Source organism: Zosterops lateralis, assembly GCF_965231275.1.
Source record: "Zosterops lateralis genome assembly, chromosome: 12".
Taxonomy (NCBI): domain Eukaryota; kingdom Metazoa; phylum Chordata; class Aves; order Passeriformes; family Zosteropidae; genus Zosterops; species Zosterops lateralis.
In genome coordinates this window covers 3,916,765-3,943,713 of record NC_139772.1, presented here as the reverse complement: position 1 = coordinate 3,943,713, position 26,949 = coordinate 3,916,765, and the positions used below count along the sequence as shown (strand labels likewise).

Sequence of the window (26,949 nt, the reverse complement as noted above, 5' to 3'; positions counted from 1 at the left end):
CAGTTCACCACCGAGTTTTCACTTTATTTCAGTATGAAGTTATCCATCCTTCAGCCTCTGTTCCAGCAGCTTTTACACAGAGCAGTGATGCTGTTTCACTCCTGTGAGTGCCATGGTGTATTCCCAGATGTGCCACTTCTGGGAGTTTGGGATTCTTTCTGTCCCCAATGGCTCTAAAGGCACCCAAATATTTAAAATGTTCATCCTCAGGAGGGATGGCCAGTTCTGGTCAGTGACAAATGGGATCAGAGCCCTTTGGGAAAGCTCCTCTTGAGGATTGTTGGACCCTTTAGGTCTTGCTTTGCTTTTTAATTCTGTTTTCAGCCATAAGGTTTGACAATCCAAATGAAGAGTTTTACTTCAGAATTAAAATATTCTATGGGTAACTTTCCTTTCCAAATCAAAGGTGTCTGGAGATCATGGGATTCTGAATTATTTCAACAGCATAGTGCCATCAAATTTATGAAAGTCATATATTCATATATTCCCAATGGATGAGTTGTGACCGTTTTTCCTTGATTCATTTCTTGTTACATTTTTATGACGTGTGTTAACAAGCTCCAGTTTATGACCCTGACATTTGCTTGTTTCTCTCTTGGAGGTCTTCATAAATCAGCAAAAGATTATTTTTTTTTAAATCAGTACAAATAAACCAAGCAGAGAACAAGCCATTGAAATGGACAGAAGCAATTTCCTCACTCTCTTTTATTTTGTGTGTAATATTTGCCCAGCCCCTGAACCGTACAAAGAGTGAAACATTTGCATGGCAAGGGAAACGCAGCCGTGTCTGTGTGTGACAAAATAGCAGGACATCCATAAGGCTGTTGGCTTCTTCTTTTCAAAAGGCAGATTTTAATATTACTGACTTCAGAGAAAGATAAGAAGGGCAGTGCCTAAGACATTATCAGTCCAGTGTGGAAATAATGCATTCAAAATTAAAGACAGCAGTTTAATTAAGTGCATGAAAGGCTGGCTTTTATGATCATATTTCAAATACTAGAATGTCTTTTCATCCATTCTGCCGTATGACTTTACTTAATAATATATCAAGAACAAAAAAAAACCCCAAAAAAACGTATTGGAGTCTTTCTGTAAATTCAATTAGTCCAATAAAAAGTGAAAAATAGTTTCTTTTTCATTAAAAAGAACTCAACCCTAACCCTCCCGATGACAAAGTGCGCGATGAGAAGGGAGGGCAAGGCTGGAGAAGGATGAACATCCTGCCTTTGTGATCCATTTCTGCGTGCGGGGAACAGATGAAATGTCACCATTAGTAACATTCGTTATTGAAAGGACTAATTGCGTTTTGCTGCCGGCAGCACTTTATCAGATCCAGACCACGGGGTGTTTGCTGCTCCCAGCTCAGCAATAACTGGGTTTATTCAGAAATGCTGCGGATAACTTTCCTTTCAAAAGCCCGTTGGGTTGTTGGGCTGCTGTGGGTGATTGTGCCGAGGGGAACCTCTCGCAGGGTTGAGCTGTGGATGCTGTGGCACCTTGCCCTGGTGCTGCACAGGTTAAGTGCAGCCTCTCGAATCCAGTTCTGAAAGGGTTTATGCTCAGGGAAGTGCAGGGATGGATCGCAGTTCCCTGCGCTAAACCAGAAAAAAAAAGAAAAAAAAAAAGAAAAAAAAAAAAAAAGAAAAAAAAACAAACAAAAAAAAAAAAAAAAAAACAAAACAGCACAATGAAGGACAAAACGTGCATTGAGAAAACTTTGAGATGTTTTTTAAGGGGTTCAGTTTGTGCTGCTCAGGGAAGTGCAGGGATCGCACCTCCCTGTGCTAAACCAGAAAAAAAAAGGAAAAAAAAGAAAGAAAAAAATAAAGAAAGAAAGAAAAAAGGAATAAACAGCACAATGAAGGACAAAACGTGCATTGAGAAAACTTTGAGATGTTTTTTACGGGGTTCAGAGGGAGCTGGAGGAGCTGTTGTGCTGGAGGCAGCGGTGGCTGCTCAGCCATGGCACACGTCTGCAGTGACTGGGAGTTATTACCCCCTGTCAGCTCCTGGGTGACCCCTGTGAAATGAGGTGCTGCTCCCCCAGGCAAACTCTGCCTTCCCCCAGCACCACCAGGGCTGGTTTGTCACTCACAGCCCCGGCACGGAGCTTGTGGTGGTGAATAAACAACCCTGTCCCCTCTGAGCTGGCTCTGGGGTCAGGGCTGGCAAATCATGGCAGGTTTGAAATCGCTGCCAGCTCAGGGTAAATAAATGAATGAATAACCCAACTCATCTCCCTGAGCTGCCCCTGACAGGTTTCACTTCTGCTGACAGAACTGTGCGTGGCCCTTGGGGTTGTTGGGAATGATCTGGTGCTGTTCTGCTTCTGGGCACCCACCACACATCCCCATTCCTCTCTGCTGACACTTTTTTCCTCTTTGCTTGTCTTATTTTTGGCTCTTTTAATCCTGTGCTACCCATCCAGGGGATGGTTCCCAGTATGTTTCTCTCAGTATGTGCTGATGAACAGATTCTGTTCCAGATATCTATTCATGTCCTACTCTCATTTTAACTTCAAAATATTCCTCTCCCAGAGGTTTCCTTTAGAATAATTTTCCACACTGTAGAGAATCAGACAGGCTTCATTCCGAAAAACAGCAATGAATTTACAGGAGTGACTCATCAGGTATTTTAAGCAATAATTTCCATATAAAAGAGGTAAGAACAATAAAAATTATTTCCCTTCGCAAGCCTGCAGGTGCAAATAGGAGCAAGAGTTTATGGAAATGTGATTTAATAAACAGATGTTTGGTTTTTTTTCCCCTTAGGAAACCCTCCTGCTACGGGTACAGGGACTTTGCACATCACCTTGGAGGATGTCAATGACAACGTCCCATCCCTTTACCCAACTCTGGCAAAAGTTTGTGACGATGCAAAAGATCTCAGGGTAGTGGTTCTAGGAGCATCAGACAAAGACCTCCATCCCAACACAGATCCTTTCAAATTTGAACTCAGCAAGCAATCTGGCCCAGAAAAGTTGTGGAGAATCAACAGGCTGAACAGTAAGGCTGGAACTTTGATCATTGTGTGTTTATTCCTCCCTCTCCTCCATCCCAGGGACTCCCCCTGAGGCACTGGGGGAATTTAGGAGGGGTTTTTGCATGAAGGGTTTGCAGGATGGACCCACTGCTGCTGCTTCACCCTGTGCTGGGTCTGCCTGTGGAACACACCAGCTCTGAAACCTGGAAATTCTCTTGTTATGTTGGCTGAACCTTTTTCTTTCAGTTTTGTGTTAATGAGGGGCTGCTAATGACTGCTAATTTTGTGAAGATTTCTGTGTCTCATGGCACACAATTTTGTTTGCACGAGGTGCTCGAAGCTTTGCTGTGAAAGTTTTGTGTGGGCTTTAGCAACGTAATTAAAAAACATCCTAATTTTAAGTATTTAAACTCTTCACAAACTACCCCGGTGCACAGGGACCTTACACAATTGGTAAGAGGATGATGAGATTGCAGAAGGTTTGTGTGTTGAAATGTACAAAGCACAAATCTTCTTAATGTAGATTGTTCCTCTTCTGGAATGTATTATTGTTCTCTGTCACTCTCCAAACTTTTAGTTCATGTCATAGTCTTAGAAAAAACTAGAGGTGGATGTGATGGCTGTACCTGCCTGCAGGACAAAGAGGAAGAGCTGTTTTCTTTGCTATTCTCTAAACATCAAACCACCCTTCTGTTACACCCTAAAAGAATTATCACACCCCCCTGGGTGCCAAGAGCTGCTGTGGCCCCCAGTTCCCCTGGTGGAGCAGATCTGTGAGTTTGGAGGGGACTTTACTTCCCTTCTCAGGGAAATTGTAGCAGTGGTTCAGCAGCTTTGCCTGTATTTCCAACATTATTTTTTTCCTTTGGAAAGTAAATTTATTATCTCTTCTTGTCCTTTTGGGGGTGACATGCCCTAGCATTTCAATAGTTTATTAGTTTTCACAGGCAACTTCTGCCAATAATTTGCAGACCAAGTAATGTATTTAAACAAGTCTTACAAGCCTTTCCTTTTGGTGGGGTTTGGAATAAGTTTGTAATTAGATTGCAGCCCATGAAAGAATTTCAGTACCGTCTCTTCCCTCCAATTCAAGGAGGGAAGAGATGTTTTTTTCTTAATGTATTCTCTTATTTTCTTAGTGTATTTTTTCTTAGTGTATTTTTCTTAGTGTATTCTTCTTGGTTTTTTTCTTAGTGTATTCTCATTTTCTTCCTGATTTCCATGACTAACTGGCACGCCTGATGTTGCTTGCAGGTTCCTTCACCCTTCCAAGTAACCAACACTTGGTTAATTCTCCCCTCATCCTTTGCAGATACCCATGCCCAGGTCATCCTGCTTCAGAACCTGAAAAAGGCCAATTACAACATCCCCATCTCAGTGACAGATTCTGGAAAACCTCCTCTGACCAACACCACAGAACTGAGATTACAAGTGTGTACCTGCAAGAAATCCAAAATGGACTGCAGTGCAAGTGATGCTCTCCACATCAGCCTGACCCTAATCCTCCTTTCACTCCTCAGTTTATTTTGTAAGTCTTGTGCTGAGCTGTAAGTAGTGAAGTGTTGTTTATCTGCTCATTAGAAAACCCTCCAAGGGGGGAGTTACATTCATACATTGATATCATAGTGCTGTAATTTTGGGTTTGTTTTTTCTTTTCTCTATGAGGGAATAGCTGTGAAAAAGGGGGTTTTTAAATACCAAAAAAAAAAATTGCAATGAATGGCTGATTGTCAAATTAAGAAATAGAAGCAATAATTTTAAGAGGAATCAAAGGGAATCAGAGCTAACATATGATAAACTGAGAAGTACCAGCTGTAGTAGCAGATTTGTGCAACGCTTGCTTTCATCTCTCCCCACTTGAATTCAATTCAAACCCAGAGAGAGGAGATTAAAGGTGTTCAGGTAACAATGGCTGTTCTGGGTCACCAGGAAAACGAGGACTGTCTGCTTCAATCTATTCCTTCACATAAAATGTGCAAGTGACTGGAACATGAGGAACTTATTTGAGAATCTGGGTTTAGAACCACCCAGAGCTGATCATCAAATGGCCAGGCTGGGTTGGAGGGCAGAGAGAACTGAGAGGTAAAAGAAATTTCTGCTGTTTCTGACAAAGGAATTGTGTAAATCTCATTTGGAAAGCTACCTTGAATTGGAAGTGGGAAAATAAATCCAAGAATGACTCAAAAGTAGGAATTCAAAGCCATGGAATCCACAATTTAAACTGGGTGTGTCCCTGTGACAGCTGCCAGCAACAATTTTGGTGCAGTGCTTGTTTTGAATGTCTATCTGTTTCAAAGGAACACCTACAACTCTGATAGTAAATCTGTTATTTAAGGACTGCTAACTTCATCTTCTATTTACAGAATACATTATATGGTGACTTAAAACCTGAGCCATGGTGAAAGGCCTTGCATTCTCCATGATGGAAAATCTGCCATGAGGCAGGGCAGAGGTCAAGGCAGAGATCCTTTACACATCTGAGGCTTGGTGTGTGCTTGATTACACATCCTGTCCATGTTCTCTTCTCCTTTTATCCCAAAAGGTTGGCATGAAAGTCGCTGTGAGGGAGCTGGTACCAGCTAATGTTTGTGATGCTCTTTGAAGATGAAAAGGACTATATAAATGCTAAGTGCAAATTCCTGTTCTTAGTCTCAATCAGTGACATCTAAAGTGTCTGCTTTGGCTTTGGTTCAGCTGGTCTGGGCTCAGTCTCCTGGAACCAAATGCAAACTTCAGCTGTTAGGAGTAATAAGTTAAAAATATTTGACAGGGTGTGACACTACTGCAGCAGTGATATAAATATGCAGCCCATTGATTCAAATATATTCTTGTTGCCACTTCATAAATGTTGCTGCTGCTACACTAGGCGTGACTTTCACCACTGGAATTACTTTCTTATCTGATGGGATTTGCATTTGAACTTTATTTACATTAATGCATCTGCTCAGAATACAACGAGGTAGAGAAAAGCTTTTTGCTTTGGAAAGTTATTTTCGTGTTGGTTCTTTACAGCCCCCACCAAGAAGTTTGATCATTTTCCTTAGGTTGAATTATAAAGTTTTAAGTATTGGAAAGCACTTTTTGAGTTGATCTTCTTGTCCAGCTCAGCTGTATGTGGAGTACACCCCAAGGGCATCCCAAGGGTATTCCCTGGCTGTCATTCCATCTCTGGATGCCTTGAGAAGGCTGAGCTGGAACAGAGACTGGACAGGGCTGGAGAACAAAGTAGATATTTATTGAAAGGCCTTTAGGATCCACCTTGGACAGGACAAGAGCCTGACCAGGGCTACACCCAAGGTGGACCCAAAATGGTCACAAAATGTACAAACAGTCACAAGGTCTCACACTTTGAAAAGTTTTGGTCCATTTCCATATTGGGGTTTAATTGTCCAATTCCAGCTTCAGGTTGTGAGGTCCCATCCTTCTTGTTCTCTCTCTTCAGCCACCCTTGTTTGTGCTTTTGGGCCTGAAAACTTGTGACCATTGTCCTTGGTGTGCAGCAGGAAAAGGGTTTGTTTTGTGTCCCTGCTGTGTGCAGAGCTGAGTGACACTGACTGTGAGCTCAGAGCTGACCCCTGGGCAACACAGAATCTGAAATACACAAAAGACAAAACTTGAGGCATCACTGGAACTGTTACCCAACCAATCCAGCAATCACAACTCCCCTGAGCATTTCCCTCAGGTGGGAAGGACTGCAGGGAGACAGAAGAGAATAAGACTGGGAGCCAGTTAAAATAATGTGGTTCTGTGTTTGAACTCCTGAAATGTGCTGTTATCATCCCGTTCCCAATTCATTCCCACACACAGATTTTTTATAACTGTGATTAGCTCCATTGCAATGTTTTGTATAGACCAAATATTTATCAGAGTAATCAAAGATTATGATGCCATAAAAACGAAGAGAACTTTAGTGCTTATTGAGCAGATGAAACGTCCCATTTCTGGTAGCAAGTTATGGGTTTAATTTTAGCAAAAGCCCTTACGTGGCTCACTCTGCTCCCAGTGTTTGTGTTTTATGAGGCTCTTGTTCCTGGGAGGTAAATCCTTCAGTCAAATGAACTTTGTTACTCATGCCAAAGTATTTCTTTTTGTATTTGACATCTGGTGTGAGGATAGATAGCCCTGTGAAAGAGCTGCTCGTGGTAAAAGAGCCCTGCATGAATATCTTTCATATAGAAAACATCTTGGTATTATCATTTAAATGGGGCAATTATTATCTATACTTAGAATATGTGCCTCCTTCGTAAATCGTGAAAGAAGTCAGATGTGGCAGATTTCTGAAGTGTCTGAGCACACAAGTGAGGAGCCTGATTAAAACTGAAATGGATGCAAAACCCAGCAGTTCCTCCCGTTCTGGAGATACCCTACTGTGCTCACTGCACTGAGGGATAATGGGATACAGACTGCAGAGCTGCCCAGAGGCCCCTGGGAAGGGAGATAGAGTTGGAACACGAAAAATTTAGGAGTTCCTGACAGCCAGAAATAGGAAATATAAGATACCAAAATATATGGTCAGGTTTGCACAACAAAACGATGAGGTGGAATTAAAAGATGATGAACACAAAGTTGATTGGAAAAAGGAGCATCTTTGTGTATTTTGCATTTAACCAAATTACCACTGGGATTTACTGCGGTCAGGCTGGGATGATGGAGAGTGGACAGGCAGAGGAGCTTCCAAAGTTACAACAGGTAATGATGACAAATATTGGAAAGAATATTGGAAAGAATATTGTCAGTTGTCATTACAGCAGACCCCATGTTTAAGATGAGACTTCATGTTGGTGGCATTTTGACTCTGTCAGCTTTTCATTGCCATTACTGGAGACAAGACAGGACCAAATGTTCAAATATAATTCAGAATTTAGTCGTTCAGATTGAGGAAAAAAAAACCCCAAAAACAAAAAAAACCTGGGTTTTGGTCAGGGAGGGGAACTACAGCAATCAGTTCCTTGAGGAAGAGAGCGAGTGGGGGAAAGGGAAAATCTGTCAGGGGCATGTCTGGTGCTGGTCTGAGATTGCCCACGATGCCCCTGAGGGCTGCACTGCCTCAGCCACCTCGTGTTTCAGAGTGACACAGCTAAACCAGCTCTGCTCAGAATTCATGTAAGAAAGGGACGCCAAAACACCACCAGAATTATAAACAGGTTCCCTCTGGAAGGCTCCTCGATGTTTTTTAGTGAGAGAGCAGCTACAACATCCCACAAGGATGAGGGATGGAGATAGAGGCAAAGCAAAACAAGCAAAAAACAAATTTGTGCATATTGCCATGACGAAGTCAGCAGCAAAATCTCCCCCAGGCCCAATGGGAGACTGAGAAAGAGCCGCTCTGGCTGGCAGAAATTAGCTTTAGATCTATTACAAATTATTTATATTATTATTAGTATTTAAAGGGGTATTTGAATTCTGGGCTTTTGATTTTATAATAACTATTTCACTTAATTGCATAATCATAGAATGGTAATTGCATTTCATATCTTCTTTTATATTCCACCAACATAAAAGACCACGTTAGATTCAAACGTGTGGAATGAAGGGAATAAAAGAGCAACCAAAGGCACAATAGTCATGTCACAACAGTTGCATATTTTACTTAAATTTCCTTGCTATAAAAAGACTGGGATTTGAATACTTCAGGTTGAAAAAACCCAATTTTTACCTTTTTTTGACTATCAGCCATGGATAAGAAGCTTTTTTTGTTCACCTGGCCAATGGACTACAAAGCTCTAAGTTGACTTGAGCTGAAATAAGTAAAATGTTCCATTATTCTGAACAGAAAGTGAGAAAGTGCCCGACGAGGAGGGAAATGCTGCCTTAAAGAAATTAAATAAGCTGGAGGTCTCTACACTGCAATTAATTTGTTAAAGTCACAGTGAAAGGCCTCAGGTGTGTTTGAAAAACAGAGACTTGCACAGATGTCTGTGCTGCAATTGCAAAGACGCCTCAGAGATACCCCTGAATTTAATTTCCCAGTAATTTCCACAAACTTTTCCTATTTAGTGCTGCCTGTGCCTCACTATATTGGTGGGGTATTTTTTCTGATTTGAGGAATGCAGCTACAGGACCAATAGAGAAAATACAGGTAGTTTATTGTGTTGGGGTTTATTTTTTCCCTTGAAAATTATGTATTTTTTTTAAAACCACTAAAAATATATATATATATATATAAACACCACAACCCAATAAAAAGAAAAACCAAAAAACAAAACAAAACAAAATTAAAATAAATAAATAAATAAATAAATGGATAAACCACTGCCACCAACCCAAACAAAACAAAAAAAACCCAAAATCGAATAATATTTAATTGGTGGATTTGAATTTCCATGGAGCTGGACAGGCAGAGTTAATCCTGCAGTGTTATCTCTCACCCAACTCATTTGTCAAAGCAACAGCAGCCCCTGTATCTCTTGTTTACCCCCGTGTTATTCGTGCAGGAACATCAAACGGCTGAGAAGTGAAACAATTCGTTCCTGAAAGGCACCAGAACAAGACAAATCCGAGCAGGTTTCAGATGGAACAGACCTTTAAGGTCACATTCCCACTTTTCTGTCTTTGAGTTGCTTGGTTTAGTTTTAAACAGTCAAGTTGCGTATTTTTTTTTACTCCAGAGCTCAACAATTCTGTTTTTACAGTAGAATTTTTGAGTTTTCCTAAGCAAAAAACCAAATTCATCCCTGTTCCATACAAATCCGAAGAGGAACTATCAGAGGAAGGGTTCCCAATAGGTGAATTTGCTAAAATCAATAGTTCTTGTTTATTTCTTTATTTTGTTGCTTGAGGTTTTTCTACTTTTTGGGATCTCTTACCACATTTTAATCTTCTACAGCAATTCCCTACTTTTCGGAGCAGTTTATTTAAAAATAAGTTTAATAAATGTGATCAGTTTAATTAAAAAGACTAAGGAAGTCTGCAAGATACATTTTGCCATTTCTCAGAAGCGAGATATCCCTATTTTTGCCAGAATTGCAAAAACTATCAAAATTGGAGAGTTTTGCTCTGAAAGCTGCTTTATTGGGGTGTTTTGAATTGGTTTCTTTTTTGCACTGCTCTAATTTGAGTTGCATTCTTGTGCAGAACTGTGTTGGTACCTAAAATATGACCTAAATTTTGCTCTCCAAGGAATTGGAGATTTCTGATATTCAGTGACTTCCAGTGATGTGAATTTTCACCTCCTAAATGCAATAACAGCAGCAATATCCACTATCACTCATTGCCTTTTTTACTGATGCTTCAGTCCACATGAATATTATCATTCTTGCAGCTAAATATCGCTGAAATAGATCCTTTCTCAAATGCCTGTGTGAGAAAACCACCATTTTTATTGGTGTCCTTAGAGATTTTGGTTGATCATGCTTTGGGGGTTAAGGGGTTGCTTCAATTCGAGCCAGCCTTGATTTGAATCTCACTTTTAACACAGAGCTCTGTCCACTCTGATTTCTCTGCAGGTGTTTTTTTTTTTTTTTTTTTTTTTTTTTTTGCCAGTCCTGCAACATATTGTGCAGTTTGGGAACCCACCTAAAGTTAATGGGGCTTGGAATGGCCCAGAAATCCATATGAGTGTCCATAATTGAGGACAGGATGTTTGTACACCAGGCAAGACAAATAGAAATGCCCCCAAATTGCACATCAGCATATTTAAACCTCTTTAATAACATCACATTTTATTGAGCCAGTTAGGTGGGAAATGGCATTTTTTTACACACATTTGAAACCGTCCAAACACGTCCCAGAAGTGCAGAGGTGAACAAACAGGGCAGTTCAGGAGATGTGTGAGTTTGGAATGCAGAAGGGAACAGCTCCCTCCCTAAGAGCTGCAATATTATTGCTGGTGGTCATTCTGGAGGCATGAAATGGACATTTAAAGAGATTGCTTTGATGGCCCATTTAGCCTTGTGAATTCAAGTGAACGCTTTTATGTTTTCATTTTCTCAACAGGGCTTCGCAGTAATTGTTGATGTATAATATTTTGTGTTTCTTCTCTGAACGACTTCTCAAAGCCACATAAATATCGAATTTCAGATAGTTATCATCAGGATTGCTCTGGAGTGGCCTATGATTAAAAACTAGCACTGAATACATGACCAGTTGAAGTATTTTTTTTTTTCTACCATTAATGGCCACTATACACTGTGGGGTGTTTGTTTCATTCCACCATATCTCTCCTTGGATATTTTCCCACTCTGTGACATCCAAATAACTCAATGTAAAGAGCTTCCTATTCAGATTTGGGCAGGATATTAAAGATTAGGAGGAGATTTGTGGTGCCTAAAGGTTTGATGGTGTTGCCTTTGCTTCTGTAAAACCAGTGGATATCTACAAAGCCCTTCAAAAGGGCCATTAATGTTTGGGGTTTTTCAGGCTACATCTCAAAGCCTCACTTTTTCCATATAAATAATTGGGATAGGTCATTGGTTGGTACTTAGGTAAGTGCCACGTTTAGGAGCAATTCTTCAAAAAATTTGGAATGAGCAGTGTTGTAGTTTGAAAGCAAAACAAGTGAGAGGCTCCAAGTCAGAAATACAATTTAAGAAGAAGAAAGGTAAAAACGTAAAAATAAAATAAAATCAATGCAATAACACAAAGGAGCACTGACAGAGTCAGAACACAACCTGAGCAGGGTGGTGGGAGCAGTCCAGGTGAGGGGCTCTTCCTGAAGCAGTGATCCCACAGAAAGGTCTGGGAGCTCTGCTCCTCTGGGAATCCAGTGGCTCAGGGCTGCTTGTCCTGTCCCAAATCCCAGATTCTCTCCAGGTGGGAATGCTTGGCTCCTCCCCCTGGGCATTGGGAGCATCTCCCAATGGGATGAGGAGTCGTGCAGTGGCTCCTTGATGGCCCATTAAACAGAGAGAGCTCCTGGAGGGAGTTCCCTGTGAGTCCTGGGCAAGGCATTGATGGGCCATGAGCAGAAGAGCCCAAAGGAGGGGCCTGGGAAAACACTGCCCCACCTGGTTCCAACAGCTCACGGAGATGGTGAGAGAATAAATACTTTGTGTACATCTTACGCTGCAACCCAGGACAAGCAGGTTGATACCAACACAGCCAAACCTGGCGATTCTCTTGTTTGGTTTTGCCTTTTTCTGTGACTTCCAAGCATAATACTTCACTCTGGTTTTTATTCTTGCTCAACAAGAATTTCTTCAGATGATTAATTTAGGATTTCAAGCTGGGTTTAGTCTGTACCTGCAGATCTGAATGTGTCTGGATTGTTCATGTTCTGCTTATTTAAAAGTGATGGTAACCTGTGCTGTGCTGCTGTGGGAGATGAGATCTGACTGCCTGAGCAGCTCCCAGTCCTATAAAAGGTTGGCTCCCTGCTACAGCTGATGCATTTCATTTTCAGCATCCCTATGAAAAAAAAAAAAATCAGCAGACTTGTGCAATGCTGCTGTTTCAAAACTGCACTTATTTCTTTCACTTGTTGAATATTTTCAGCCATTCCATTCAATTTATCAGATTAGAGCATGGGGAAATATCCTGTGCAGGCTGCAGGCAGCCACCTCTGCAATTGTTTAGCTTTGACAGAGCTGAGAAATGAAGTATCCAACTGAAATTCACATCAATTTTAAAAAATAATAGTGGAGTACATCTTGGCTGTTCTACCCTGGAACTCCCCCTCTCCCAGTGAGATTCTTCATATCCCTGGAGAACAGGAATTATGTTAGGAGGTGGTTTATTTGATAAACCTAGAGGAGCACTGGGCTAGGTAGACAAGGCTTTGACTTTCTGATCAAGAACTGCTGGAATTTTACTTCATCTGAGCAACTTTTCTTTCAGCAAATATTTCTTTTCTGCACTTCTTAGGAACAGCTCATTACATGGGGAGTGTGTGTGTGTCTGACAGGGAAGAGAGGAGGCACAGATGAGGATTCAGCAGTGCCCTTGCAGGGGCAGGAGAGCACTTTGGCTCCCACCAGCCCTGCTTTGGACCTGCCACTGCAGGCTTTTAATAATAAACATAATAAATTGTAATGATAAATGGTTATAGTAAATATAATTATAATAAATCAGCAGTGTGATAGCCACTCTGGGAAATATCCCCTGCTGGTGTCACCCAGGTGAAATGACCTCAGGCTGGTGAGTTGGGGTTGGCACATTCCCCCTCTGCCCTGCCAGTCTGGGCTGGTTTCAGTGAATGTGGCAGAGTTTCAGCTCCTGAAGTGAAACCCTGACCCTGATTTTTGGGAGCCCACCGAGGCTCTGAGTGCAATTATGGAACTCTCATTTCACACACTCAGCCCCAACCCACACCCTGTCTTTCCCATCCTTAACAGCTCTCCAATCATTCCTCATATAAATGAGAAACAAATTGTGTGTGATGCCGTAAGCTGCAAATTTTCAGGATGAACTAATTTACTTTGGGAGTCTTTACAAACTTTTCCCCAAGGTGTTGTGTCCAGTGAGATCCCCAGTTTGTTCTGGCTGATGTTAACCCCAAATTTCTTAATTGCAGGAATGAAAACACGGGGTGTCTGGCTGGGAATAGCCCTTCAAATTCAGTGAGATTTGGGAGGAACATTTATAATAATTTATATTCATATTTATTTCCATAGTGCAAACACAGTGAAACTTCTGGAGTTGAAAGCTACCCATGACAAATCAACCAGTGATGCACATGAAAATAATCCCTATTTTTCAAAGTTCTAATAACTATGCCTCTAATTAATGACCTTTCCTAGATGGTAAATCCAGGAAAGAAGTACCTGGATGTTGATTAGCTGCCTAATCAGAAACACAGAGCTGATCTCTTCTATCATTTTTGTTACCTCTTTAGCATTACTGGGGTTTCAATAAAGTCCATGATGTAATGTAGACTTTTAATTATACCAGATTAATGTAATATTTCTGATGAAAGGGTAATTGAAAGAAATGGAGCTTGCATGAGCTGAACTCCAAACTCCAGCTGTGTTAACTCTCTTATTTTAATGGGAATTAAAGGATGAATTCATTTTGGGTAAAACTCATTCCTGTACAGAGGGTCAGCAGGAAACTTAAATGCCTTTAATTTTTATGAGGTTTTAACTGCAACGTAGAGGCAGAGTCTGTGTAACAGAGGGTGAGCACATCTTTCAAGGGCTTTTAATTACTCAATTTAGACCTGTTTCTTTAAAACGAGCAGGAAACAGAGTCACTGATATGGAAATCTGTTCAGGGAAAGCTCTGTCTGCAGCAGGGAAAGCTGAGAAATACCAAAGCATTTTCTGAGATCAGAAGTTCTGCAAACAGCACTGCTAGCTGGCTGAAGGGTTCTGTTGGAATATGAGCTTTTGGCAGCCTGAGTCACAGGGAATGCACTGACATCCTACCAGGTGCTTTTTCCCTGGAATGCAGATTATGAAATCTTTGTCTTAAATTATCTGCATTTTTTTTGCCCTTCCATTTTCTTCTGTCGTGTGGACGAACACGAGGAGTAAACCTTGGGTTATCTCAGTGTGAGACAGGCAGGGAGCTCTCTCTGTAATCATTGAAGGAGCCAATGTTAGGAACACTTGGGCTGAGTTGGGTGGATTGCACCTTTTCAAACCAAACCAGCTCTTGAAACCCTAATTCAGGGCTTTCCTGTGGAGCTGGCCACCATCATCAACTCCAAATACAGTCAGTAGACTTTGAGTAGAAAGAGGAGTTTATTCCATCTAATTTTTATGTCATGAGTCTCCTGACCCTGAGAAGGGACCCTGGGTACTTAGACCTATAACCCCACAGTATAATTATTTTTAATAATGCTATCAGTACATTAAATCCAGACAAATTCTCACAACATTTGTCAGTTTTCTTGACCAGCAGAAACAAACCTCCCCTCCCAAAGCCAAACCCCTGATGCCAACAGCCAACAGTCTGTGACAATGTGCTGTGTCTTATCCAAGCCCATTGACCAGAAATGTAATAAAATTCAGAACCACATGGCAGTAACCCTGCCCTTTTCACTGCTATCTCACTGTTATCTCACAAGGAATGAGGCTGAACGTGTCTCTCAAGTATCAAAGAGGGAGAAGAGCAGAGGAGAAACTGTGGGATAAAATTGGTGAGGATCACATTAGAGACTGAAATGAGAGAGATTAGTTCCCTGTGGCTGTGCTCACTTAATGCTGCTGTGAATCCCTGGATGCCCAAAGGGAAAGGTGGAAGGGACAAAATAAGAGCAAAAAAATTCCCACCCCACCTCTGTGGCTCGAGTGCCTTGGGCAGCAAATCACTCCTTGCAGGTAATTTCTGTCAAATCTCATCAGAAACAACACATGATGCATAATAATTCTTGAGTGCTGTGGCCAGATATGGAGACAGAGCTGATAAAAAAGAAAATAAAATAATTACTAGGCCTAATTATCATTAGTGTGCAGATCTAAACCTGCCAGGCACAGGCTTACCAGGGAATTAAGTTCTTAAAAGAAATAGTTCTCATTGATCAGCAAATGTGCTCCCTGCACACGTTATTTGCACATTTTATGCTCACAGTATTCCTTAAATACCAATATATTTTATGAGCTATTGCCAGCTGTAAAATTTAAATCATCTGTGCTATAAAATACATAAACATGGGTTAAAAAAAAAAAAAAAAAAAAAAAAAAAAGCAACAACAAAAAACAATGCAACCCCATCAAAATGAGTGGAAAAGTCACCAGGTGAGCTGGTTAGAGCTGGGGCTCTAACCAGATTAGATTAGATTAGATTAGAGTAGATTAAAATTTTGGCTCTGTGTGAGCATTTCTGGAATTTTCATTTGTTCCTTCTTTATGGGGAAAATAAAGAAAAAGAAAGGCCAACAAGAAAACTACAATTCCCATACAGGAAACTGTATTGACCACTAGAGAACAGAGAGATTTTAGATATGGACCAGAGGCTCAGAGTTCCCCAGTGGGTTTGTAACAGACCAGTTGTGTTGGTTTCAGTGGATTTCCTCACATTCAGAGTTGAATTTTCCAGGCAATACTTTGGTTTCCTTGATTTTCATAGATTTTGTGTTAAGGGAGTTACTGGTCAGAATGTTTGGCCAATTAACACTTTATTTGACCTCATCAGACTCTTTGTAGAAAGGAAATTTTTAACTGACACTCTGTCAGTAACCACAGAAACTAAAAGAGTGATGCTCTCTAGGACAGAAGCAATTTCCAATCAATTCTATGCGCAACAGAAAGAACCAAGATAGATTTGATCTTGCATATTCTCTACTTACCAAAGATGTTTGTCTACTGAAACTTTACTGACCATAGTTTTGAGTGTTGAACCTGATTTCCAGAGGCAAAAACTCAATACTCCTTTAATAATCCACCCATGCAAAAGGGAAAATCACCACGAATGGCTTCCAGGCAGGAATTATTTCAAACACAGGCACTGTTTGGAATAATTCTTTTAACACAACCTTGGTCAAGGCTTAGCTGAACTCAGAGTAGTCTTGGCACCTTCTGGAGTGTCAGGAGATGTTGGGAGAAGGTTTCTGTGGAAGGTCTCCAGGTTTCTCTGAAAACACCTCAGGGGGAGTTGTCACTATGGGCTGTGGATGAGAGGAAGAACGGGGAAAATCCAGGGGGAAAGAAGCAGTGAAGGAGCCACAGCTAAAGAGGTTTTGTCAAAGTGGCAGAGCAGGAAAATGCTCTGTACAGCATTTTGTACAGGAGATGAGCACACAGCAGCTCAGTTTGTCAAGGGCTCAGAAAAGGTGCTGCAAAGCTGCTGAGTGAGAGGCCAAGTAGGAGATTTAGCTGTTTGAATGGCTGCAAAAAGCCCTTTGGGACAGCATGTGAGAGAGAGACAATCCTCTGGATTGACACAACCTAAATATACAGACCCAGCAAGGAGATTCCATGACAAACCCCTGCTCTGGTTTGTTTGTGCTTTCAGGCTTGAACAAGAGGCAGGATGATGGTGCTGTCCTGGGCAATCAAAGAAGGGAGTGCTTTAGGGGGAAGATTTAAGAGCTGTAGCTGTGCGGAGCTGTCAGGAAAACATCCAGAAGTTATCAGAGCTAGAGGCTGACATTTTAGACTAAATGGAAAAGTGGGAAAAAGAGAGTAAGAGCTCTGAACTGTCAGCCCCGATGTGATTGCTGAGCAGGGATGGATGGTGTCACTGAGAAGGGGAAGAAACCAAAGTGAGGGGAAAAAAGGTTTCCTAAAAAAAAATGAACTGGAGGAACGAGACCAAAGGACAGGCTGGAAAAGTGATTAGAGAAATCACAGTAAAATTATAGGAGGAGACAATCCCCAGGAGCCAAGGGAACATCAGATTTTCAGGCATGTGATTAAATAGATCAAAGGCAAGAACGGATGAAGTTGAGAAGCAATTTCAATGAAAGAAAATCTCGGCAGGGATTGCAGAGCTTTGAGGTGAAAGGAGTAAGGAATGGGGTGGTGCTTGCAGAGGCAGGTGGGATAACAGGGAGGAGCAAGAGTTTATTGTGAGACACAAACTGGCCTTCGACAGACACAAAAATGGCAAAGGAAAAAAAATCACAATTAAAGCTGAACTAACAAGTTTTTGTACATCATTTACTCAGGAAAGACAACGTGTCTGAAAGGCAGCACCATTCATCACATCTGTCAATATAATGTAAAACATACAAGCTTTTCTTCAGGTGTGCACATCAATCACCAAATCCTGCCCCTTATTTACAGGCTGTTGGTGCAGCAGCTCACTGCCTGCTGGAGTTGGTGGGGTATTTATAAACTTTGTGCTGACAGATTCCTCTGGCGACGTTTCAGCCTGTGGATTGCACAGAACCTCAGCTGCTGTTCATCCATCATGGGCAAGTGCCTGTCCTGAGCAGGAAAACCTGCAAGGGTCTCCTAAGGATGCAGAGCAGCTTCATCAATCCCAGAGCCAGTGTCAGCTCCTTTGAGCCAGGGTTAAACAAATGCCCTTAAATGACACTGAGCTTCATTGGGATCTGGAAATGCTATTTTTTCAGGTTTTCTGTGAGATCAGAGTCTCAAATTCTTTCTTTTCATTACCCAAGAGATCAGGTTGTTTATGAGAATTTAGTTCTAGCTGGAACCCCTAATCCAAATATATCCAGACTTCAGCTGTCATGGCTGTAAATCTCCTATATGTGAGTCTGGATCCTGATTTTTGTGGCCAGATCTTTTCTTTAAGCAGCAGGCTACAAATCCATATGGCAAGCAATTCCAGATTTTGTCCTGTTTTGAAATCTCAGTTAAAGTTTTCACTTCAGTGAGCCCCATCCATCAGCACCTCTATGGATTTCTCACACTTAATTTGCTTTATTTACCTTTGTTTACCAGATATCAGGTGTTGCTATCCAGGTGCCTGCATTACTGCAGAATTCAATATTGGCATCAATTCACAGGGTAACAACAAAGAAACAGATAAAACAAAACAGCCTTATCAATAATTATATTAAATTTGATTAGCCCTAAAAGGCAAACAGATCATTAAAAAATTTTAAAGGACCCAAACCAGCATCTAACATTGACCATTACACTTCTGTGGTGGTGACAAAACTATCAATATTGCAATGTTACAAAAAGAGTACAGATACAATAAATATTAGACAAACATTGGCTGAGTGAGTTTTGATGTCTTTCCCCTGGTTTTGTAGGCTGTGAGCTACAGCTAATGTTAAATTTGCTCTTAAATTCTCCTTTCTGAATTTATTTACTGCCTTGGTATTATCCCTCTAAGATAGAATTCAAGCACCACATTCACTTTATTTAATAAAAACCCCACATATAAGTTTTGTATTTCTGTAGCAATATTAACATGACACACCACGCCGTTTATTCCCTGGTACATTCACAAACTCTAAGGCTCTGTTAGGGAGTTATTTTTCAAAAGATATTGTTTGTTTGCTCTTTGCTTGTCAGGGTGTGCAGGGAAGGGCTGACACTTCCTTGTCCTCCTGCACAAATGTAACTGATGGAGGTGTCCAAGGGAATGAGAATTTATCTTCTCACCACATTCCTGGGAGAATCCTGGCTCAGGATTTATCCTCTCACCACATTCCTGGGGGAATCCTGGCTCAGGATTTATCCTCCCACCACCTTCCAAGGGGAATCCTGGCTCAAGATTTATCTTTACACCAGTTCTTCCAGAACTGCACCACAAAGATCTCTGACTGCCCCACACGACATTTTGGGGTCTCCTCTTGGAGATTTTTGCATTCACAAATAATTGCTTCGGGACACAGATAATTGATTAAATTGATATTTAACTACTGTTCATGCGCTCAACCAGAGATTTGACTGGGGAGAAAAAATGAAACCCAGCCAATTAAAAGATCCTGTGATTTGCATAGCAATACTCACCCACATCTCCTCCTTTAGGTCTGTAAGAATTCCTGCCATTCGAAGCTGTCCTACCGAGTTGCCACGGCAACGAGAAGAAGGAAAAAAAAGGAAAAAAAACCCGTCAGATCTGAAGATTGCAGTTTACAATGACTGTTCTTCACTCCTCGGCCTCGGTTGCTCCAGTTTAGTTTTGCAATCTCGCTCAATCTGTCCGACTGTACCTTGGTGTTCGACAGCCTCCACCCCTCTGCCCCTGGATTCCTCCTGCAGGACACAAGGTTTACTCAAAATTTTCTCTGAATGTTCAAAGACCATGACATCCAAACCCGACCTTGGGGGAGCAGAAAAAAAAAAAAAAAAAAAACCAACAACAACAACAAACCAACAAACCAACGAAACAAACCAGATTGACTCGATTTTTTTTTCTATCTGTTGACTTGTTGCTATTCAACTGTTCAGAAAATATTTTGTCTGTGGGTTAAGTATTTGTATATGTATGAGTGTATGTATATATATATATTTATATAGAGAGAAGAGTTATACCACGAGGTTTAGCTTTTATAAAACGTTCATCTGGAGCGTGAGGAGGGAGGGAAGAAGCAGAACAACGCGGCCACAGATGAATTTGTAGCTGTTCCAGCTTGGCTAAACCTGCTGTGTTTGCTGTTGAGAGTGTGGCCAGCAGGAGCCAGCCCGTGGCCACACGGCCCTTCTCGTACCTCAGGTCCAGCAAACAAGAAATGCGAGTCCCCAGGGCTTGTTCCTGACCTGAGCTGCTCTCCCTGAACCCCAGAGGGAGATGAGGATGCGGGAGGAGCAGCCAGGAGTGACCCATGCTCAGCTCAGCCTGATTTGAGGGGCTCAAGGGCTGAAACAGCGGCTGGGGCAGGGGGCAAAATGTTTTTATCATGAGTCCAACCAGGCTCAGTGTTTGCCCAGAGCACTGATCTCTGTCTCAGCCTCTGTGCCAGGAGCAGCCCTGCTCCAAAAATCCCCTCACAAACACACCAACCCCATCCTTTTTGGGTATATATATATACATACATACACACGTACACACAGTTTCCAGTTAAGAGTAACAAGAGCATTTCTCTTTGTGTGTGTAAACTTTACCACACCTGTTTGCAGACATGGGAAAAAAAAAAAGGGTGTTTGTTCTCTATGAATATGGATCCTTTTTTTATTCTGTGAGCATGTAAGGTCAAAAAGAAAAAAAAAAAATTCCTTCTAACTGTATGAAGATGATCATCTTGTTAATAAACTGTAAATGATCCATCAGAGCTCACACCAAATTTTTATAAAATTAACACAAAAAAAAAAAGTATACTAGTGACAGACTGTGGCTTTTATTAGAGCTTGCCAGTAACTAGGGTAAGGTAAGTGTCTTAGAATATTTTAATAAACTTGCTTATTTAAAGTTTAAACAAGAAAGCTTCCTTATGCAATAGAACTTTGCAGCTGCATTCTTTAGTTAGCATTTTTACAGTACTTTATGGGTCATACTCGATGGCATCCTTACTACAGTGAGATTATGAGCATATCTTCCACACCATGTATATGTTTCAATAGTAAAGGTTTTTGGAAAACGTTTAAAAATAAGTCCAGACATATATTTAGTTTCCCATAATGCTACACTAGATATTAAATGTGTGTTGGTGGTTAAAATTTGCTGTACAATAGCTTTTTCTCCGACTTCCTGTATTGTACCAAATATGAAACAGGTTTTTTTTTTCCTTTCTTCTTTTTTTTTTTTTTTTTTAATCAAAAGGAGTAATAACAACAGCGACAGAGGAAAAATGAGTTTGTGTTGTGAGCTTTCCTAACGTTGTAGATTTCTTGATAAGATACGAGCTGCCTTCAGACCAGTTTTTCTCTTCCAGCTTAACTCCTGCAGTCCTGACCAAGTGAAATCTGCCCCCTGGTCCCTGCAGGAGCCTTTGTGTCACCAAAGTGGCACTTCAGGGTCAGTGGGAGCTGGTCAGTGACACCAGGAGTGGCTTTGGCAGCTTCAGGCACCCCAGCAGGGCAGTGCCTGACCCCAAACATCAACATGGGCACTCTCCTCGTCCTCTCTCCCTGCCCATGCCTTGTTTTGACCCCATGCTGCTGCTTTGCCATCAACAATCACGTCTTTTTTATTAAAAAAAATATTATATATATATATATTATTTTCAAGCAAAATTTTTTTTCCAAAAGGAACGATTTAACTACTGTATGGCACCTCTGGAGTTCCAACGTGTATGTTCAATGAATGCACCCAAAGATATTCTGCACCCTGTGCTTTGAGCTACAAAACCTCTATCTTGAATAAAAGAAGTTATATTACCCTCCCCCACAAATACTCTTTTCTACTTGCTTTTTTCTTCTTTCCACCCACCTCTGGAAAAGCTTTGGTGTTATTTCTGTTAAATGCTAGGATAATCTGCCCTTCCCTGCTTTAAACCAAGGCTCCCAGAGCTTTTGGTGAATCATTCCAAGGGCAGCCAAGATGAGGAAGACAGAGAGAACTCTTCTGCCTGGAGCTACACTAACAAGAGGAAGACTCTTCCTACCACCCTGTGCTCAAGGATAAATCTTCCTTCTTGGATCCACTGCAAAATTTTGGTGTGCAGAGAGATCAGAGTGTGGCTGAAGCTCTGACCTGAGGTGCATCCAAACCTCCATTCCCATTTTCCCTTTATTTCTGCTCCCACATTAAAGGCTCCCAGCCTTTCCCAAGGGTACCCAAGGAGAAGATGGAGCTGCCATGTTAATGTTTCTCCCCATTTAACACAGACTGGCACGTTCATAGCGTGACACGAGTGAGGAACCACAGCAGAATCTGAGTTTTCCTACCTGAATAAAGGGTCTCACCTCTGGCTCAAAACACCAATGTCCATTTCCTGAAACAAAGGAGCAACAATGATTTATCTTTTTTTCTCCAATGGGATGAAAAAGCAGCAAATTCACAAAATTGGTTGCATTATTTTCTAATAGTTGGTCACGTTTAACATTCGTTCAGCCAAGTTTTTATAAACATGCCCCTTATTCCTACTCAGCTATTTCAGTCCCACCAACATTTATTTCAGTTTGTGTCTGTAGATATATAAATGCTGTCTGGAGTTGCAAAGGCAGTGAACTTGTTGATTCTCGTTTTGTAACATGCACAAAAAACTTTTTATTTGTAAAATTCATTTCACTCGAAAAGGCTGTGTGCTGTGGAAACAAAAATTGGGAATAACAATCAGTGAGAGGGGTTTATTAGCTGGAGAAAGGTCTCATTTTTGGTGTGCTTGCTGATTGAACCCTGCTCTGTGCTCCTCGTGTGTGCTTTTCCAATATGCCTGTGTGCATTTATTAATGTCCACTTTGTTCAGTAGCTGTAGGTCTGAAGAGTAAAAAAAAAAAAAGGGGGAAACGAGCTGAATTTCCTACTGGGTGTGGAGGAAAATTAGGTGAGGGTGGAACACTGGTAACAGACTCCCTGAGCTCATCGTGGTTACGATGCTGGAAATCAAACAGCAGCTCCATCACCAGAATTGAGATTGAGTTCATCACATCTGGGTGAAATTTTACCTCCCCACGTGTTGCTTTTTTCTGGCTGGCTGTGAACAGTGGAGCTGCAGTGTTTGTCACAGGATTGCTGAGTGTGTTTGTCACAGCATTGCTGAGTGCTCACACGTCACCAGGAGTCTGGGGGTTGTGACATTCAGCCACCCACAGGTGACCTGTGCCCTTCACTGGCCCTCTGGAGGTGTCTCTAAGGCTCCCAAGGTAATTTGGTTTAACCTTTATTTGAAATGGATGGGGTCAAATGATTTGTCCTGTTCTCTTATGTAGCTGTTTTTTGGATCACTATAACACAAACCTCATTTATTAAATTATGGATTTTCAAGCAGTTTGTAGGGCCCTATCTTAAATGCCTTATCACTGCAAAAAGACATCTTATGATATTGACAACTTTTGTCTTAAATACTAAGAAAGATGCAAATTTTCTTCTCAAATGTTACTAATTCACTCGGAGCAGAATTCTGTCCACAAATAATTTTACATCACTTGGTCTAAAGACTAAGTTGCTTTCAGAATAGGTTTAAAAAGTCTTATTTAATAATAATTAAATATATATATTAAACTCACACTGGCTTGAGAACACCAAGTCTAAAGCAAAGCTCTGCTCCTGTCTTGCCTTTATTGCACCTCTAGAAACTCTGTTGTCTGAGAGACCCAGTCCAAGGCTAACACAAAGAAAAACAAAATAACAATTATTTCCCTTCTGTTAACTCCGTGCTCTATAATCTTTAGAAGTAACGCACGCAGTGCAGATCAGTAATTATCATTATAACTATTCTCTTTAAAGCAGACAGAGCTGAGTTTTTCCCACACAAAGCACACAACCCACTGACTGCCCTGTTCTCCTGCCTCACACCAGGACACACGAGCTGCCTGGGCTTTGGCCCGGTGGGATGGATGCACTGCCCCCACTCTCAGTGGAAGGTTTCTAGTTGCACAACTGCTATGTGTGTATATATGTAGATATATAGAGATATACACATATAAATATATATATATAATATATATGCAGGTGGAAGGAGATTGGTACAACAAGGGGGCTTGGAATAAGCAGTTTAATTCCCTCAATTAGGGGTGAATTAATGAGATAATAAGGGACAGCATGGGCTACATGTACTGAATCACTCTGATTTAAAGCAAATAAGAAAGGCAAAAAGCCCACACACTAAACCCCAGGCTTATCTCAACTCTCCTGTTGTATTTCTGCTACCTTGAGCTGTCCCCTGGTGCCACAATTATATCATTTGAAGATATGCATCATTGTTTACTGACTCATTTTCAGTTGTCTGTGGATCAGCAGGTCACCATTAGTGGAAAGGGAAGGGTTTAGAGCCAGAATTCCTCACTCCTGAGCTTTCAGTGGGACAGCTGTTTGGGAAAGTTTCATCCAGCCTCCAACATCACACTCCTCCTCTGCATCAGCAAGTGGCTGCACTCTGTAATTTGGGGTGCAATGAATGTAGTCTGGGGCCAGGCTGGGTGTTGGGATGTGCACACACCCCCTGCCTGGCACTGGGGCTGAGGAATAAATCCGTGTCTGGGGGCCTGTGATGGGGAACTCAGCACAAACGAGTTGTGTTGTTACTGCCCTTTCAGCCAGAACCCTCCTGTGAAACCACATTGCCCCATAACAACCTCTGTCCCTTTAAGTTACCATCAAGCTTATTTTTTTTTAATGGTTTGTATTTGTTGTTTGTTTTTTTTTTAATAGTCCAAGCAAGGAGGAAAATATTTTTGTTTGATTTCCAAGACGCTTAATTCAGCTACTTTTCCAGTCAATCATTCCTTTGGGCCCTAGTTGCTGAACCGCTTGCTGTCTCTGAGGTGTAAATAAACGTTTTGATTTATGACGTGGTTGCAAAGAAACTTGTAATTTATTTGTGAAATGCTCAAATAAAGGATGTATGGGCTTTTACCTCCTGTCTGCACCTAGACCTCTCCTCAGGGATGGAGGGACACAAAATGACCTCCAGAATGGCAAAGGAATGGAACCAGCTCTGCCAAACATCAGAAACCCCAGGATGTTCTTAGGGAAGGAGATAAATTACAGCCTTCACCTCACCATGATGTGGTCTGAGAAGGAGAATCGGGAGCTTAGAGAGGTAAACACAATCATAGAGAAATAGAGAATGGTTTGGGTTGGGAGGGACCTTAAAAATCATCTTCTGAATGATCTAAAGATCAGGGAAGCTTTCCACCAGACCAGGTTGTCCCATCCAGCCTGGCCTGGGGCACTCCAGGGATGGTTTGACCACACAAGGAAAAGGTTTGATCACCCAAATTTTAGCAGCAGCTGAATATTCAGGTAACAATGATAATTTGCTGTCCAAAGCCCCATTTCCATTAAAGAGGTTGCCTTGAGCCAAACCCAAACCAGATGTCCCCAGGCTGGGCTGCAGCCAGGAGCTCTCATGGATTTTTGTGCAGTTCCTTTCTGCCTCACCTGGCCACCTTCCCCACCCACCACCATCAGCTCAGCTCAGAGAGAAGCAGCCAGACACAAGAACTGCACAAACAACCCAGAAAAGTCCTGAACAAATCCTTCTTTACCAGGGAATTCTTGTTCCAGCATAAAGCTAAAGGCTGCTGGCTTCCTGAAATTCCTGCAGGTTGTATTTTAGATCTTCTAGGAAGTTATCTAAAGAGACAGAGCCACACAAAGGTAGAATATCTCTGAAAATAGCCTTTTAATACCTGTGAGAATAGAGGAAGCTGAGGAGGGAGGGCAGCAGTTGAAGGAAACATTTGAGTACAAGCCCCAGCAGATTTCTGTCACCGAGACCCACCTCCAGCTCCTGCCTGTTGCTGATGCTTTATCAGGCTTTGAATCTAAAGGGGTTTTTTCATGTGGCCCATAATAAGTAGAGGATGAAAGAGCCTACATGAAGCTTGTGGTGTAATTGAGCAAAAGGTCATTCATTGCCTGAAAGCCACAGCAAACGTGTGTCACCTGCTTTGGTCTCAGCTGAGATCGTTGTCCTAAAGCAAAGCTGTGCCTTGTACCTTGAGAGAAGGCTTGAAGCAGCACAAAGCTAAATCATAAGCAATGGAGCATTAACAGAGAGAGAAAATGCTGAATGGTTTTTAGCTGGGGGAAGTTTTGTGCTGCCCTTTCGACCTCCCCGTGTCTCATCTCACACCTCCCGTTCCGGACTGCAGCTGCTGTTGGCTGGGAACTCTGCACACTTCAGCCCAGTTATGGCCTTTCTCCAGCAGCACTAAATCAGAACAATCCCTCTGCCTTCAGTACAACCCTCTTACCTGCAGAAAACAAAGCAAGGGTCACTGCTCCTGCTGCAAAGCTTTTGGGAGGCTCAACCTCCTCACCTCTGGCCGGACTCTGCTCATCCTCCTGCCAGTGCCTGCTGACCTTTTGCTGCTCCCGTGGTTTCTGCAGTGAGTGACTCCAGTCCAGCACAGCCCAGCTCACTCCTCTGACTCATCTCCCAGCCTGCTGTTCCACCTCCAGCTGTGGGATGTCACCACCAGCCCTGTGCCTGGATGCACTGCCCAAGACAGGCTGCCCAAAGCAAGGAAAAGTGTTTACACTCCTCGATTACTGCCAGGCATGCTGAAAACTCAGAAAGCAAAGCATAGCTGGGCAGTTGTAATTAAGTGTGTCATATAATTAAAGGCAGTGATTATAACCTGCCTTGGGCTTGCAGTGTGCGGTATTTGGCTCAGCTGGCACCAAGGGAAATAGCCTTTGGTGGGATTTATGCACCTGGTTCCCACTGGAATCAATAAAACCCTAAAAACCTTAGAGCTGAACGACCCCTCCCCCAACTGATAAAATAATTATATAACTATAAAGTATTTCCTTTGGTTTGAAGTCATCATGAGCTAATACAGGCACTAATTTTTTTTTTCCTACATCTCCAAGGTAACTTAATTGGCATCGTGTTTCATACTGAGCAAAACCAGCAAAACCTCCTGAGAACAGGGGCCCCAATTAACAGATTCCCAGCCTTTCATATCCTTGATTGCTGAAAAGAGAAAGGACAACGTGGGGGACGTGTAATTCATGTGAGGATCACAGAGAATGTGACAGAGTCCGTAGATAAAGCACAGTAGAAACCGTATATTGCAGTAATTAGAAAAGCCATTGTTACAAGACAGTGTCTAAAGGAAAGATTTAGACTTTTTGTGCCATTAAACTCACGTGTACAAGCTGTGACCA

General features: G+C 41.7%; 1 protein-coding gene across 6 annotated transcripts in view; it reads left to right on the top strand.

Moving 5' to 3' along the window:
- Positions 1–19,597, top strand: part of CDH13 (cadherin 13) — a gene marked incomplete at its 3' end in the record, with an annotated part of 461,247 nt that extends 441,650 nt beyond the window's left edge. For 5 of the 6 annotated variants that reach the window (XM_083870235.1, XM_083870236.1, XM_083870237.1 and 2 more), the window contains 3 exons: positions 2,772–3,005; positions 4,295–4,510; positions 19,257–19,597. In XM_083870235.1, the coding sequence (XP_083726361.1) occupies positions 2,772–3,005; positions 4,295–4,510; positions 19,257–19,264 (458 nt within the window). Of the gene's footprint in view, positions 1–2,771; positions 3,006–4,294; positions 4,534–19,256 lie in introns of those variants that run through there. The other variant, XM_083870234.1, reaches the window with a different exon arrangement.
- Between the last annotated feature and the right edge of the window lie 7,352 nt (positions 19,598–26,949).